The 17,537-nt window shown below is 34.2% G+C and overlaps 1 protein-coding gene across 1 annotated transcript in view; it reads right to left on the reverse strand.

Annotated features, from left to right (window-relative positions):
- Positions 1-308: 308 nt before the first annotated feature.
- The window catches only part of LOC129917524 (5-methylcytosine rRNA methyltransferase NSUN4), a 91,612-nt gene continuing 74,383 nt past the window's right edge, over positions 309-17,537 (reverse strand). Inside the window, exon 3 of the mRNA XM_055997699.1 lies at positions 309-5,155. Within this exon, the coding sequence (XP_055853674.1) occupies positions 3,912-5,155 (1,244 nt within the window). The 3' untranslated portion in view covers positions 309-3,911. The remainder of the gene's footprint in view (positions 5,156-17,537) is intronic.

Here is a 17,537-nt window from a genome sequence, read left to right on the forward strand (position 1 = left end):
ACAAAATCTTTACATATAAACTTTACAAATAAAAAGATAAACAATATTCCAATATTCATTAATAACACAGCCACACAAAAAAATATAAAAGTTCTGGTCTGGGGTTGCGACCAGGTTTTTCATATAGTTTTGGGGTCGCTGAAACCGAATCCGAAGTCCGTTTTGCCCCATCACGTCAGGTTTTCGAGATAACCTCAAAAAATGTCACGAAAACAAAAATTTTTTTTCTCTGATTTCTGGATGTGCGAATATGTTATTCATATAGTTTTTTGATCGCTGAATCCAGATTCGAAGTCAATTTTGCCCTATCTCGCCAGGTTTCTGAGATATCCTCAAAAAAATGTCAAAACCAACAAAACAAAATTTCTTATCTGGAGTTGCGACTAGGTTTTTCATATAGTTTTTTGGTTGCTAAAACCGAATCCGAAGTCTATTTTGCCATATCACGTCAGGTTTTTGAGATATCCTCAAAAAATGTCAGATAAGAACTTTTTTTTTGAGTTTAGACATTTTTTGAGGATATTTCAAAAACCTGGCGTGATACGGCAAAATAGACTTCAGATTCGGTTTAAGCAACCCAAAAACTATATGAAAAATCTAGTCGCAACTCCAGATAAGAAATTTTGTTTTTTTGGTTTTGACATTTTTTTGAGGATATCTCAGAAACCTGACGTGATAGGGCAAAATTGACTTCGAATCTGGATTCAGCGATCCAAAAACTATATGAATAACATATTCGCACATCCAGAAATCAGAGAAAAAAAATTTTTGTTTTCGTGACATTTTTTGAGGTTGTCTCGAAAACCTGACGTGATGGGGCAAAACGGACTTCGGATTCGGTTTCAGCGACCCCAAAACTATATGAAAAACCTGGTCGCAACCCCAGACCAGAACTTTTATATTTTTTTGTGTGGCTGTGTAATCAAGCTGTACCTTACGCCAATACGGCCAAATACCTTGGAATGACTTTGGATGCAAAGCTAAAGTAGAAAGAGCACATCAAAAAGAAAAGAGAAGACCTTGAAATATAGAAAAATGTACTGGTTACTTGGTAACAACTCTGATTTATCAACCCAAAACAAAATAATGCTGTATAATCAAGTACTAAAGCCTGTTTGGACCTATGGTATCCAATTATGGGGCTGTACAAAGAAAACAAATACCGAAATCATCCAAAAATTCCAAAACAAAGTCCTTCGTGGAATAGTCAATGTACCTTGGTACATAAGAAATAGCGATCTACATCGTGACTTACAAATAGAAGTTGTTACCTGATACGCTGTATCGCATAATCAGAGACTGCAAAGTCATACCAATTCTGAAATGGTGTCAGTCTTGAATACAAGAAACCATGTTCGGAGATTAAGAAGAACCAAGCCTCATGAGCATATGGTCGAAAAAAACATGGGAAAGTATTAAAAGTTTAAACTTTCCCCAAAAACAAGAAGTTTAAACTTTTAATACTTTCCCATGTTTTTTTAGACCATAAGCTCATGAGGCTTGGTTCTTCTTAATCTCCGAATATGGTTTCTTGTATTCAAGACGGACACCATTTTAGAATTGGTATGACTTTGTAGTCTCTGATTATGCGATACATCGTATCAGGTAACAACTTCTATTTGTAAGTCACGATGTAGATCGCTATTTCTTATGTACCAAGGTACATTGACTATTCCACGAAGGACTTTGTTTTGGAATTTTCGGATGATTTCGGTATTTGTAAGTGATTTTACAAAGTTAAGAAAGAAAAATCTGATGTCGATCTCTCAAGATTGGTCCTGATAAAGAGGTGGTTTTAGTGGTTAAGAGTCCCACACTACTTGGTGTCGAATACTGCCAAGTGTCTTTTGAAGATTTGCTCCCGTCAAAAAAAAAAAAACTTAATACGAACAAAAAAACTATATCCATGACTAACTACTAAAACTGGATGAAATCAATGGTATCAAACTTTGCACTTTGATGCTTCACTTTTTCACCTGTTAAGCTTAATTGATGATATAAACCTTAGAAATAGATAGGGACGTATACTCATGAAATAAAACCAAAAAAAGCTTAAAAGTTATAATTTAAGAAATGGACTTTTGGGTATCCCTCTCATATAGTAGGCCGCAGTGTGCTTCGCTTAAATTTTTGTTTTTTTTTAATTTTTCTATGAGGTAAAAATAAAAACATTGTTATCTCCCTGTAAAAATATTAAAATTGTCTTTTCCGAACTCTCTGCGAATTATTTTTTGGCTAATGAAGTTTTTGGTGACAGAATGGCATTTTCAACTGCAGTCTTTTATGGGACAATCTGGGATTTACAGTGAATTTCTCAAATTGTGCCAGTTTTCTTTTAGTGCATTTTTTCTTTTATTTGCCCATTCTTAGCAAATTTTGGGTAGCATACGTTTTTTTTTTGGTGTTTTCTTATTTGGTAATCAATAATTTTGCACTATAAATTCAGTTTTCCTCAGATTTGCTTAAAAGACACACCGAAATTATATGTTGCAACTAAAATTGCATTAATTTCAGTATTTAGTTACGAATTTACGCACTTTTTACGATCGGAGCCTAAATAAGCTCAACATTTTGATACATGCTTGGAAAATATAAAATGCATTACCTTACCTTAAAAACATTGAAAAAGAACGATTGTCAAAATACTTTTTCCACTCAGAAATTCGCACTGCTAACACAAAAATGGCAACACCAAAGCATAATACCACCCATATAAATGACTGTTTACTTGGATCTTTGAAAATTAACCGTTATAGATTATTCTCATCAGATCGAGAAATGTTCATTTTGTCAAATTACTTATTCCGACTATTGTATATTTATTATCTTAATTTCCTCGTTATTTGCTCTGAGGCGGGACAACGTTCGCCGGGTCCGCTAGTTGCTTATAAAGTTTGATCTATTCTATATAGATTTTTCTGCGCGGGATATCTAGTGTTTTAAAGATTTGTCAAAAATTTTAAATGTCATAAAATAAAGTCATAAAATTTTAAATTTAAATTGAACATATTCAAAAATTATGCTGCGTGCCGTTTTGTACAATGCAAGTACAGAGATTCTCTGTAGAGACATTATTTTGTGATATTTGTGTGTATAGTTTTTGTAGTTACACTCAAATACCTGGCCTGACAGCATTAAGGTAATTTTTTTTCAACACCTTGAAAAAGATGACACAGAATATGTAAACAAAAATCCAATTGTAAAACAACCAATAAATATTTATATGGAAGAAACATTTAATTTGACAGAAATTGACTTAAAAATTGAAAATTATAATTTGACAAGAATTGAAAATATTAAAGAAATAGTAGAGAAAACCTCTGACCAATCATATATTCATTTTGGTATAAACGGTTTTGTAATTGTTATAATTTGGGTTATACTTATAATTTTATAAAAAAAATTGTTTCAAGAGAAACAAAAGTCAAAGGGGAGAGGAGTTATAGGATTACTAAAAGACATAAACACTGATAAAGACATACCAAGCATATCTACTTGAGTATAATTAAATTTACCAAAAATTTAGTTTCATCTGAATACTCACGATAGCCAACGATTTACCCCCACCAGTGGTAAGGAATCTGAGGCTTTAAGTATAAAAAATAAAACATTAAAAAATAAATATGAGTTTCATTTAGTATTTTTTTAAAAAGTGATCCCGGAGAATCAAATATAAAATTCGCGCATAGCCTTCTGTCACAATTTGCATTTTTGTTTTCCATAATTTTTGTAAAAAAAACACTGAATTACACAAAAATATTTTTAAAACTGTTTATATTACATCCACAATTCGTTTCATTCATTATATTCTAAGAAATTTACTCATGCCGGGCGGTTCAGATTTATATTAAAAAGCCATCATTTTTGTGTAATACCTGCTTTAATAATTATCTTAATAATATATTAACAACTTACTTCCTTGTAATCTTACAAAAGTATGCTGGTCCAAAATTTGCTGGTAAAAACGGCACAACCATTTGTCCATATTTTAAACCTTTTGGGTTTTCAAACTTAAATATATCGCTAAACAATTGAATTAAAAAACTTAAATCTTTAACTTTGACGGTTATTCCATGCTCATTGAATGCCTCATGCATTGCCATATGCACAACACCATCATTTTGAATTGGGCTTAGACTACACGTTGAATAGACGAGGCTGCCGCCTGGCTTTAAAAGTCGGATGCAATTCGTAAGTATATTAGCTTGAAGCTCTGGAATTCTTAAACGTTCTTTTAGTCGAGAAGATCTAAAAATATTATTGTCAATTTCGTTGAGCGAATGCCGATCTGTGGTACAGGGTACATCGACTAAAATTTTGTCGTACATTTCAAACTCGTCAATGCCACGTGCATCTCGTTGTGTTAACAAACAACGCTTGCCTTCCCATCGATCGCTAAAATCGATAAGATATTCCGTCATTGACTTTCGGATGCGGTTTACTCTGCTTTCTTGTACGTCATTACAAACCAGAATTTCGGGATGTAAAGTTTCCAGCATAAGGAGGGATTTCCCACCAGGTGCAGCACAAGCATCGAGAACTTTTTCTCCCGGTTGAACATCCAAAAAGAGAGGGGGTAAAATTGATGACCCATCCATTAGATAATGTGACAGCACACCAGTCAGACACTTAAACGGCGATTTGAATTTTGTACAATTTCCCATTTCATAAGTGTAAAGACAAAGATTATCGGGAAAGGCTAATTCCGTTTCAAGTTCAATCTGAAGAGGAAAGTCTGTTGTAGTTTGATAATATTTGTAATAATTGGATTCTGGAATCCAATCTTCCATGCCTTTGAGATTTGTTGCAGGGATGTAATCGTACAAGCCACTAGAGCCACTTTCAGTATCAATGATTCGACGGGTATCTAACTCAGTGGTTTTCTCGATGGCTCCTTCTAGTGATTTATTTGAAGTAGTTTCATTTTCGGTCTCTTCCTTATTTTCTGATTGAAATGGATTGTTATGGTTAACATTTTCTTCTTTTTCACTATTTTCAGGATAAATAGATTGTTTTTCGCGATCTTCTTGATTTTTAATAATGCCACCAAGACGATCATCTAATTTGTAAACTGTTTGATTTGGCATTGAACTACTATTTTCAATCACGCTCCGTTCCTTTGCCAAGGAAAACAAGGATCTTATATTAATGGCTCCTAAAAGTAAAAAGAGAATTAATTTTTGATTTTATACCATAAAGGCCAACTTTTCTAATTTTTAAATCGAAAATTGTCAAGTGTCACAGAAAAGAGTAATACATTGATGGGTTTGGCCCGATTTGTCGATTTTTAAAATGTTGAACTAGGTTGGGGTTAACTTAATTTGAAAAAAAATTCACGGTTGCACCTACAATAACGTGCTATAACGTGTAAAATCAGAAACAATGTCTTTTAGTTTTAAAATGAAACAGTTTTTGGAACATTAATTTTAGAACTAAAAATTTTGAAAAAAAAATAGCAAAACAAAATTAATACACTTATTTCGTCAAACAAAAACAAAAAACGGATGCAAAAAAGTTTTATCGTTTTCGAGAAAATAAAACAAAATATCAAAATTACTTTCTTCTAAGAAGCCCCTTTATTTTTTGTTATTACATGGCTGGACTTATTGGAAAGTTTATCTATGAAACATCAACGCTTCGTCTATTTAGTTTTAAACATTCAGAGTTGTATGAGGCTACAGAAGTGACACACATTTGGATTAACCCTGAATTAATCCTTATATTCTTTTATAAAGCCTGAAAACTGACCTGTGAATTCTACTTAATATGCCTGATGCGCACGCCTCCAGATTCTAGCTTCAGCCTTCAGGCAATAAAGTCTTAATTAAAATAATAAATAAAATTCAAAACAAAAAATTTTAAACCGCTAAGAGCTGACCATAATGCGTCGCTCAGCGACTAAAATGACAGCTGTTGAAAAATTCGCTTTCCCAAATCGCCAAAGAATAAGTGAACAAAAAACAGTCATCGAACTGATCTATTGTTGACAACCAATGTCAAAAGATACGACGGATGAAAAAGTAGAAAGTTGGGCTACTTCTTCCGTCGAATCCATCCGTCTCCGTCCGGTGATCGGTGGCTTATGGGTCGCTTCCCATAAGAACGTGTGTATTTTATTGAGCTGTCAGTTTAAAACTTCGACGGAACGGACGCAACGGATTCTATGGGCTGGGCCCTAAAAACATGAATAAAATATTTTTGACAGCTGCATTCCATTTTCTACGAGTAATCAGGTTAAGGCTGAGTGGACCACGTACAAATCGGGTTATCGTTTACAAATCGGTGCATAGCTTTCACATTTTTAAAGATAATTGAATGAAATAAATTTTATTATTTAGATAATGAACAAGGCTAAATATCTTTCCAAATTAATAATTAAGAGAGAGCAAAATCTGATATCGATTTGTTCTTAGTTAGACTAAAATTTTTATTTTTTTATTTCTATTTTGGATTGAGATTGAATCAAACTACGTAGTAAAGCTATTTTGAAAAACTAAAAATTTATATTTCATAGAAAAAAAATTAATCGAAACTGAAGCTATTTTTCCATATGTTACAATGTTTGAACTTCTGCAATTATTAATAAAATTCTTCGAAATAAAAAGAAATAAGCATGGTATAAAAAGACAAGGTATGATCATTAGAGCCGCCTTCTTACAAAATGGGGTAGTAAGGTTTTGACGTTTAATATTTGGCAAAGTCAAAGGCAACAACAATTTCCAAGACAAATTTGTTTACAACAACAATTTCAATGGGCAGCTGTCAAAACCTTAAGTAGCCATTTTTAAGTTTTGACAGTTCTCGATACAGAGTTTTTTTCTAATGATCATACCTTCTCTTTTTATACCATGAGAAATAAGTACCTCAACTCAAATACTAACACATTGATTAGTTTAAGAAATATATGTGTATTAAGTTTTAAGGTCTTTAACAACAATAAAATGTTAAAAGTAATTTTTTCTTAACTTTTTTTAAAAAAGTGGTTTAATTTCTTTGTTTTTCAAAGTATAATTTTGATTTTTATTTTATTTAAAAGCTTAGTTTATTGACTATGGAGTAAAGCTATATTTTGTTTGAAAATATTGTGTTGTAACCCTACAGTTGCTTTTTAATTAGTCCCAAAAACAATATGCTGTACTTAGAAATCAAAATTTTTAAATTTTTTTCTATATGTTTTTTATTTTTTTTTTTCATTATTTTTTCTATCAATATCAAATTAGAAAACAAGAATTGCTATAATAGTTTTCTTACAATTAATTTTTGAAAAATAGTCTACTTTCCATTTTTTCGTCAGAAATTCATGGAATGCGTAGGTATTGGAATTTGTAGTTCAAACAAATTCCGCTGGCGCTAGTTGTATCTCTCACATTATTATCTTCTATTTTGTTTCTACATGTATTTGGTGGTATATAGAATAAGATGGACATAGGTATCAACATACATTGTTATTGTTTGTACACAGGTTTTTTTCATAAAAAAGGATGGCGCTAGGCAAGCTAATCGCGCATGCAAAGTGTTGTTGTATTTTTTTTCGCGAAAATGAGAAAAGAGAATAATGGATATCTCGCACGGTCACATGTCTGGTATCTGGTCCCAGATTCTGGTGTTGCGTGGTCTATGGAATAGGAACACAACACAACATGTAAAGCTACAATTTTTATAATAACAAAGAAAAAATTATAAAAATTATAAAAATTGAGGTCACTTGAACTTTAAAATTGTAAAATTTTTATAGGTAAAACAATTTTATAAATAACTCATTCCTCTTAATGGCTGAAATAACTGCTCGCATCGACAGGTACCTACTTTGAAATTTGCAAACGATTTTATATGGCAGTTTTCAAGTGCACAAAAATACTTATAAATTCGGGCATTTCATCGCATTTGGAACTTACTTCGGAGTCACACTAGAAATCGTTTTCCTCCATTTTCACTTGATTAGGCATTAATTCTATGTTTATGAATCGAAGAAAATCAAGAGAACTTGTCTTTTAAGAAATATTCTGCACGCCTTTTTCGTATTCAATTTTAAAGTTTAGATTTTTTGAGCAGTATTTTTGATACGGCCGACTGATGATGCCAGTTTAACTAAGTTTGATATATTGCAAGTAGGAAAGTGAGTCAAATCCTGGTTTATCTTCTGATGTTACAAAAGAGCTAGGTTGCATTTGAATGTTGCATACGTTCACATATTCGTTATATTATGAATTTTCCTCACAGTTTTAAGTTTAACCTACATTTAGGTAGGTATCATGAATTATAAACTCTGCAACCATTTTAGATAGCACAACATGTTGGTTTAAAGAATTTTATTATTAAAAACCAAAACAAATTCCCAAGCCCCAAAATCGTTGGTAGGTTAACTCAGAATCACATAACTTACCCTGATTTAAACCATGAGATCTTATAATATTCGTTATTTTGTTTGGTTTTGTCCCATATTTATTTGTTGATTAGGAAAAAAATGATGCATGTGTGTCGAAAGCTGTTAACATAAAATCTAAATTATAATATAAAACTCAAAATTAATAAAAATGTGGACAGGGCCGCAAAGTTATTCGTTGTGGGCCGCATGCGGTCCGCGGGCTGCAAGTTTGACATGCCTGATGTGGATATTTATTTTTCTATGAACAAAAATTTGGAAAGACAGAGGCGGTTTGTAATGTAATTCGTATTATAATCCGATTATGGATGAAATTGTCTTTTTCTATTAAATCGCCCAACAACTGTTCCGCTTTTCAATTACTTCATTAGGAGTTTTTTTACTTTTTTAGTTGTATTTTTTTTTTGGTTTAGATAGGCATAAACGTTGTTCTAAAGAAAAAAAGAAGATTAAAGGACAATGGTACTTTTGGCCCTGAGACCAATAACGATGTGTCATATGTCATTGGAAAGGTATTTTTGCATAGATCAATTGCTTACATGGCGCCAAGACTCAATTCGCTGTGGGAAAAAGTTATAGCTATAAATTTAGAACAGGGTAAAAATAGTTTAAAAGACGTAAAGGCGACCGTCGAACGACTTAGCTTATACGGATAGAGGGTAAAACAGGTGTCAAATGGAAGATAAGTTGGTGGAAAAAATGAAAAAAATAGGGTTGAAACTTTTAAAATGGGAACTTCTATGTGGCAACCCTATTTTGAAAGAAAAAATGGTATTTTACATATTTTTGTAGTATGATCAAATAAGACAATTTTTGAAATGCCAAATAAAAGCTTAAATAAGGAAAAAATTAAAAAAAGGAAATAAGGAATGTTGGCCCACAAATATGGAAACCCTACTTAAATTAAAAAAAAAAAAAAACAAATAAAAGAATCTTTTTGGAACAACATAGTACAATTTTTATATGGACTAAAAAGCTGAACTCTACTCTCATCTTTTGCTGTCAAAAATACGGGCAAATACTCGGCAACCCTACGCAAATATTATTTTTACTGGCCAAAATGTGTAATATCATATGTTATGTTTTGACCTTTAACTCTATCAAATTCCATACATTTTTGTAAAAAAAAATAGTTTTTCTGTGTTACTTAGCATTCATGTAGGGTTGCCGAGTACTTGCTTATATTTTAGAGGTGGCACCCGACAGGTTTAAGATTTAAGAGAATATCCCAAAGGTTTGTACCTAATCTTTTAATCAAAAAAGCTCTTTTAATGTGTTTTTTTTTTCGCTAATTTTAATAGGGTTGCCATATTTGTAGATAGTACTTCAAAGTAATTGGTAAGTGATCCCAAATATTTGAATGCTCAAAATGCAATAAAATTTTTTGCATTTATTTATTGGTCCATAGACACGTGAATATAGCCTTTTTTCCGTTTTTTTTTTTTATAAAGGTTTTTAAGGTGTTTTTTGTTACAGCTAATTGTTGTGCAAATATATTTCTCCTATGAAAGTTAAATTAAAAATGGAGTATATTAATTGCCAAGCTATTTAAATTAAAATAGTTTTTTTCGTGTGTTTTTTTTTAATGGCGATTTTAAATGCGTTAGTGCGATATGAGAAAAAAAAATATTTTCAAATTTTAAGTGGACTTTTCTAAATATGGTTTAATTTTATAAGTCTGCTGACTAGTTATCCTCGGGTGTTCCGTTCCGGTTGTCCAATTCTGGTTCTGATTATAGTGGGTTGGGTGGTATGGCATTTAGCAGCGGTAGTAGGCCGACACGCAGTCGGTGTAAAAGTAAACTACTTCCTCGTTGTCGTTTGGGATTATGTGCTCAGAATATCCAAGGCACAAAGATATCTAGGTTCCGGATGTCGTTGTTGGGTTCTCATGTTTCTCATCAGCTGATTGGGGTGGCTGGCGATGCTTCCGACAAGTTTCTTTGCAGATTGCAGCAGTCATGATGTTTGCTTGCTCGTAGAGCCCCTCGTTGCTGTAGTATTTTTGTCGTTGTCGATCGAAGCAAAGTCCGGTACAGATCCTCAGGATTTTCCTCTCAAAAATTTGAAGTCCCTTCATGGCTGTCTTGGAGATGGTACACCATACCGGAAAGCTATAGGCGATGACAGCTTGTAGATCAGGAGTTTCGTTGGCTGACTTAATCCGTTTCTTCTCTTCATCAGGGGGTGGAGGCGATGGAAAGTGTGGTTGGCTTTATTCAATACAGACCTTGAGTGTAGGTTGAACCTCATAAGCTCGTTAAAGTTGATTCCTTAATACTTCGCGTTGCGTTTGGCTGCCAATTTAGTACCATCAGGTAGTGTTAGTGTGATGCTCCTACAGTTTGCAGACCAAATGCTTCGTCCTACTGTTCGTCTAAAGCACAGTAATTCCGATTTTGATGAGTTGATCCGGATACCCCATTTACTGTAGAACTCATGCACTTCATTGCTGATTTTCGATCCTCCACTTGTACGAAGAAGTTCCTAGAAGAAAGAAAAGAAAAAATGATTTTTATCCATACGCTGTCAAATGCTTTCTCGACATCCAGAAAGCATGCAATGATAACTTGATGGTTATTTAAAGCTGAGGTGATGTCTTGGTGGAACTTCATGAGCGGTTGCAGTGTGGAGTGCTTCTCCCGAAAGCCGAACTGCATGTATGCGATAATGTTAAAATCGCTGCAAAACTTCTTGAGCTTCCTCAGTGTCAGCTCTTCCAAGAGCTTACTTAGGTTGTTGAGAAGAGAAATTGGCCTGTAATTAGATATAATGTTCCTAGCACCCTTCTTAGGAATTGCCACGATTCTTGCAGTTTTCCATTTCTGCGGGAACTAGCTGTTGTTAATGCAGTTGTTGAGGATAATGGTAAAGAAGATTATTATTGTCTGCGGGAGTATTATTTCGGCAATCTCTTCTGGGGTACTCAGGTTTGGGCTGTCAACTGGATCACTTGCAGGATTGGTGTCGCTGAATGTTGTAGTAAGGTCCTTTGGATGAATGCTTCCATTTCCTGTAAGAAGACTGGGTCTGCGGAAGGGTTCGGTTTGAAGTTACCTTCGAAGTGGGTTGCAAATGCTGCTGCTTTTTTCTGAGATGTTGTTGCTTCTCCATTGTTGGTGTTAATGACTTCCGGGATTGGTGACTTCTGTCCAACAATTCGGTTGATATTCTTCAAGGCATCAGGTCCGGGCTTTATTGACTGCAGTCTCTTCTGGAACTGTGTGTTGTTGAAATGTTGAATGGAGTTACGGAGCATGATGTTAGTGCACTGCAGCTCACTCCACACTGTCCGGTAGCTGGCATTTGATGTATTCAAGTCCCGCTGGTGGATCCTTTGGAGGCGTTTCCTTAACCGCTGTCTGTGTGCGCATAAATTTTGCACGTGTTCTGGAAGATGCTGGTAGCGGTCATTTGATGTCTTCGGCTGTTTTTGATTGTCCAGTGCACTTTTGATTCCCGTTTCCAGGGAATCAATAGCAGCATCAATTTCAACATTCTAGAGATTTCTGTTCTGTGGTGGGAAAGTGACGGATTGTTCAACCTCTCTATGAATCCTGTCTATATCCAATCTCCTATAGTTGATGAAGTGTTCCGCTGGTTGTGTCATTAAGTTGATGAGCTGATGAAGCTTAATACTGAGTTGAACTGCTTCATGGTCCGAGTCGCTGGATACAGTTGAACAGATAAAGTTTTAGAAATCAGGATAAATATGGGCAAAATTTGATGTCGCTAAGAAGAAATCTAATCTCAAGGTGTTCTTGGGTAGGTTGGCTTCGGTTGAGAAATTACAACTAGCGAGTGTTGGGCACTGTTGAGATCCAACCAATTGGATATTGCCTTCCCTTCAGTGTTGATAGTTGTATCCTTCCAAAGGTGATGTCTAGGATTGAAATCACCGCCAATGAGTCCATAAGTGCTTCTGGACAGTATGCCGTTGAGGGTCTGTAAGTCGCTCTGGATGCTTCTGGTTGTGGAATTGCATTTGAAGTACACGCTGATTATGGTGAGTGTCTTCTAGGTTTAAGATTACCGTAGTAGCTTCACTGGTCAAGAGTCCTTTGATGATGGTTTCACTGGTGCTTATATTTCTCGTAACGAAAATTGTAGTCGGAAGGTGTTACATCCAACGATTTCAATGTTATTTTTCCGTGTCACGTTGGTCTCGCTGATGAGGGCGATGTCTGGGCTGTTGTTCTTCAAGAACAAGTTGAATGATGTCCTCTTCTCCAGGCTGTACAATGAATTGACATTGTACGTCAGTATGCGGAGCTTCTTTAATGACATAGTGTGAAAATGAAGGTGGCAAAGGCCGCGAACTTATCTTTATCACTCAGTAGCCCATAGTTAGATGGAACTGCACTCCGGGCTCACTGCATCACTGACAGGAGGTCACTTCCGAAGAGGCGCTCAATTTCGTTGTTAAGATTCATCGGTGTTAGTGCTGATGTAGATGCTGGTCTGGCCCTGCCTTAACTGGGATGGTCTTTGTTGGAGTCCTGTTGTTGTGTTTTGTTCTTCATTGATGCTATTGGCTTGGGTGTTGCTGCCTTTGGTGGTTTTGCTTTTAGGGCCATTGCTGCATAGCTCACTGCTGGCCGGGTAATGGTACATGCTGACTAAGCAGCAAACCCCTGGTGAGACTTTTTCTCCGCCAGCACCTTATTCCTTTCGGTAAGCTAACCTTTCAGTGTCGGACATCCTTTGAAGCTAGCTGGATGTCCTTCCTTCTAACAGTTAGCGCACCATACATCCGATCTGGTGTTTTCCTTCCTTGTACATTGTCCTGGTTTGCACTTAACGCAAACATATTGACGGCCGCAGTTAGTGGCAACGTGACCGAAACGTTGGGGTGAGTGGAAGTTAACGGTACTTTTTACTCCTTCTTGCCTCAGGAAAAAAGAAAATTTAGAAGAGAATCTTCGAATTCAGCCCTATCCAAGAGCAAAATTACAGAAAAAGCTGGGAAACAGAGTTTTTTAGTGGCTATTTTTAAGTTTTATTTTAATTGAGGATGTTCGGTACTCAAAATAATTTGCCGAAAAGTTGATGTTCTTTCCATTATCCCAGCTTTTTCTTTAATTTTGCTCGTGAATTCGAAGATTCTCTTCTAAATTTTCTTTTTTCCTGAGGTGTTAAGGCTTCTATTGTTCCTCCCTTGAAGTTTTTACCGTAGGAGGCACTGTCTAAAAAATAAATCCTGTCGAAATGGTCACTTCATCCTATTGTTTTGGCAACGGTGCCTATGGAAACACCTTTGGAGTCCAACGCGTCATTTTTCCCTTTTTCTTTTGCGCTCAGAACTTTTTTGTACAGATTTTGAATGAAACTCACTAAAAAAATACTCCTTGATGCTTAATCTTCCAAATTTAATCAAATCAGTGCAATAGATCTCGCCAAACTAACTAATTTAAGGTGTGCGTCTAATTATGTGAGCCAAAAAATGTGCCCTTTTTTCTTACATCAGAGACAAGAAGGAGTAAAAAGTACCGTTAACTTCTACTCACCCACTATTTCTTATTGTTTTTCTATTAAGAACTAAATAACCATTCTAACGAATACAATTTTTTTGGTTATTCATTTACACACCTACAAAAAAAATGAAATTTAAGTAAAAGAAAATTGGTGCGTCTAACCATGTGAACCGCACTGTATTTCAATGTGCTTCTTCCCTTTTGTTATTTTTCCTTCATCTGCGTTTTCCAGCATGTGAATTGCTGCCTTATTGTCGATGAATAATTTTGTGGGTTCTTTAATAGTTATTCCGAGCTCTTGCATGATTCTTCGAATCCAACAAACTTCTTGTATGCAACTAGCTGCTGAACGATATTCTGCTTCAGCTAATGAAATTGACACAACTTTTTGCTTTTGGGCCATCCAGACTATAGGTCCACTGTAGTATACAAGAATTCCACTCGTTGAAATCATGTCAGGTTCGGTTCCACTATAATTTGAATCTGCATAGGCTCTTAATTTTGCTTCGTTGGGTTAAGTAGGGTTAAGACCATGACCATTAACATTAGTTGCGCCGCGGCGCGGCGCGCCGTTCTTGTGTTATAAGCGTTTGAAGGTACCCATATTTAATTTTTTTTTCGATTTTTTAAAAATCGAACGCGGAATCTTTTTTATTTTTATTTCTAATTTTTCGAAACAAACTTTGGTAATTTTATGTATATATTTGTTCAAATATCTTATCAGAATCCATTTAAGACTTTTATATGAAAAGTGCATTGCGTATAACTCGAAATATTGCCATTTCAATGCAATCATGTCAAACAAAATTTCGCTTATTTTTTCGGTGAGAGCGTTTTTCAAACCCCATTTTCTGCGCTTTTTTTGTTGTTAATATTTTTATATATTTCTGTATAAAAAACCTATAACACTACAAATAAAGAACCTTGGCACGTCTGTTTTTATTGAGAGAAAGTAAAAACTGGATAATTATCTGGATTTTTCAAAAATCTATAAAGATAAAGTTTTTGCTGCTTTTAATATGTAAATTGTTTTGATTTCAAATATCTCGATGTCGTTTTTTTGTTCAAAATCTATATAGCTCAGGGAAATTAGCCAAAATATGGGCATGAAATCGCATTTTTCGCGGAACAAAATTTTTTTCATGGAATGTGTTCGGGTGGTTGTCCTTATCATAAAGGTAAATTTGTTGGGATAATTGGAGGTTGGGAACAGCCGCCATCTTGGAAAAGAGATTGGTATCGTTTTTATTGAATAGCTCCATTGTTATTCATTTTAACAAAAACTGACAAAGGTAAGACTTATTAACAATAAAATTATCTAAAAAATGATATACAAAACAATTCCGTGAGTTGATTAAATAAAATTTTATAGTTGCTCAAAGTGCGTGTTTGTATCGCAAGGTTGGGGCAAAATGACATTTGTTCATATATCTGACAAACTTTTGATTTGTTTGGATAATTCTTCAAAAATTAATTATAGTATTTATAATTATCTATAAAATGAGACCACAATCGTTATTGTAACCATCATATTGTAGAAGTAATCTAACTCCGAAACTCTCCATGTACTAGTCAAAAGTGAGAAAAAGTTAGTTTTTTGCTAGTAGGCCGAGCAAGTTTTGGGAGTAGAGGTACAACCAAAATAAAAGTACGCAGTTTTGCAGCCATACGCGTCTTAATATCGATTTCAAATGTCTGACAACTCTAATTTTGTGCTTTATACGGTTTTCGGGGGTTAAATAACTTAAGTTTTCCACTTAATGTGAATGGGCTAAATTTATACTTTTTGAAATTATAAATATACAAATTGGTGCTTTATTATTTTTCCTAAATCTAGACACCCCAATCTTGAGGATGTGACCAATAGAACTCAAGATATAAGCCGTTGATGCGATTATGTTTTAGAGGCTTTTTTGTTTAGATTTTGTTTGTTTATTTGAATTGAAAAGCGTGATATGGTTAGTTAAAAAAGCTTATATCGTGAGTTCTATTAACCCGATCGCAGAGATTGAGATGTCCAGATTTATGAAAAATGTAAGAGCATCAGCTTTTATATTTATAATTGGAAATAGTATAGCCCATTCACATTAAGTGGAAAACTTAAGTTATTTAACCCCCCGAAAACCGTATAAAGCACAAAATTAGAGTTGTCAGACATTTGAAATCGATATTAAGACGCGTATGGCTGCAAAACTGAGTACTTATAATTTGGTGGTACCTCTACTCCCAAAATTTGCTCGGCCTACTAGCAAAAAACTAACTTTTTCTCACTTTTGACTAGTACATGGAGAGTTTCGGAGTTAGATTACTTCTACAATATGATGGTTACAATAACGATTGTGGTCTCATTTTATAGATAATTATAAATACTATAATTAATTTTTGAAGAATTATCCAAACAAATCAAAAGTTTGTCAGATATATGAACAAATGTCATTTTGCCCCAACCTTGCGATACAAACACGCACTTTGACCAACTATAAAATTTTATTTAATCAACTCACGGAATTGTTTTGTATATCATTTTTTAGATAATTTTATTGTTAATAAGTCTTACCTTTGTCAGTTTTTGTTAAAATGAATAACAATGGAGCTATTCAATAAAAACGATACCAATCTCTTTTCCAAGATGGCGGCTGTTCCCAACCTCCAATTATCCCAACAAATTGACTTTTATGATAAGGACAACCACCCGAACACATTCCATGAAAAAAATTTTGTCCCGCGAAAAATGCGATTTAATTTACTAATTTCCCTGGGCTAATATAGATAAAGAAAAAAAACACGCCTAATATAAATTGTTAGTGAATAGTAGATAATCAAAAATGAAATTCACAGAAGAACGTGTTTCCGGAGTAAATTGTTAAGATTTATAAGTGTTTGTAACAGCATTAATTCTTTTGTTTTGGATTAAAAAAAAAAATTAGCCTCGTAAAATTAATCCCAATTCAGACATATGTATAAATTTCACCAAAGATAAATTTGTATTCACATCCATATAAATGTTAAAAATTTACCCGCGGCTAGATATTTAATCTGAAGTAGGTTTTCACTATTTTTCAAACAACTTAAGATTGATTTAAGCCTTGTACCCAGATCGAGCTAAATTTCAGCTCCCATACAAAACGTCTGTAAAAAATGTATGCTCTGCAAGAAATTTTTTTTTTTTTTTGAAAATTTTTTATCACTAACGGGTCCCTGTTCTTTAACTTTATCACTGGCGATAAATGTTTTTCAACATCTTTATCCAGTTACAGAACATGTGCACATGCCTGCTTAAAAGAAAACGATTAGGTAATAAAATCATCGATATTTTCTGGTTTGATAAAAAATATCGTTGATGCACTCTTGATATTACTCATCCTAGCAATAGCAAGTGAAACAGTAAAATAACGGAGAAATTTTCACCTCAGTCGAACACATACAAACACAGACATAATTGCAGAGTTTTGTTAAACAGATACAGAGTGGAGAGCAGCGTTGCAACTTTGCTGCTGATTCTTCAAATCAAATTCCAAGCGTTTTAAGGAAATAATAAACCAATTCCTTTGTAATAAGTTGTGTTGAAATGTACAAAATCTGCTCTTAACTCAGAACCAGCTCTAAAAAGCTGCAAAACACCAAGATTAACACTGTTTAAAGTATTTTTGGCCCAACAGATAGAGCCTATATTTGTGAAA

Source organism: Episyrphus balteatus, chromosome 1, assembly GCF_945859705.1.
Source record: "Episyrphus balteatus chromosome 1, idEpiBalt1.1, whole genome shotgun sequence".
NCBI classification, from domain to species: domain Eukaryota; kingdom Metazoa; phylum Arthropoda; class Insecta; order Diptera; family Syrphidae; genus Episyrphus; species Episyrphus balteatus.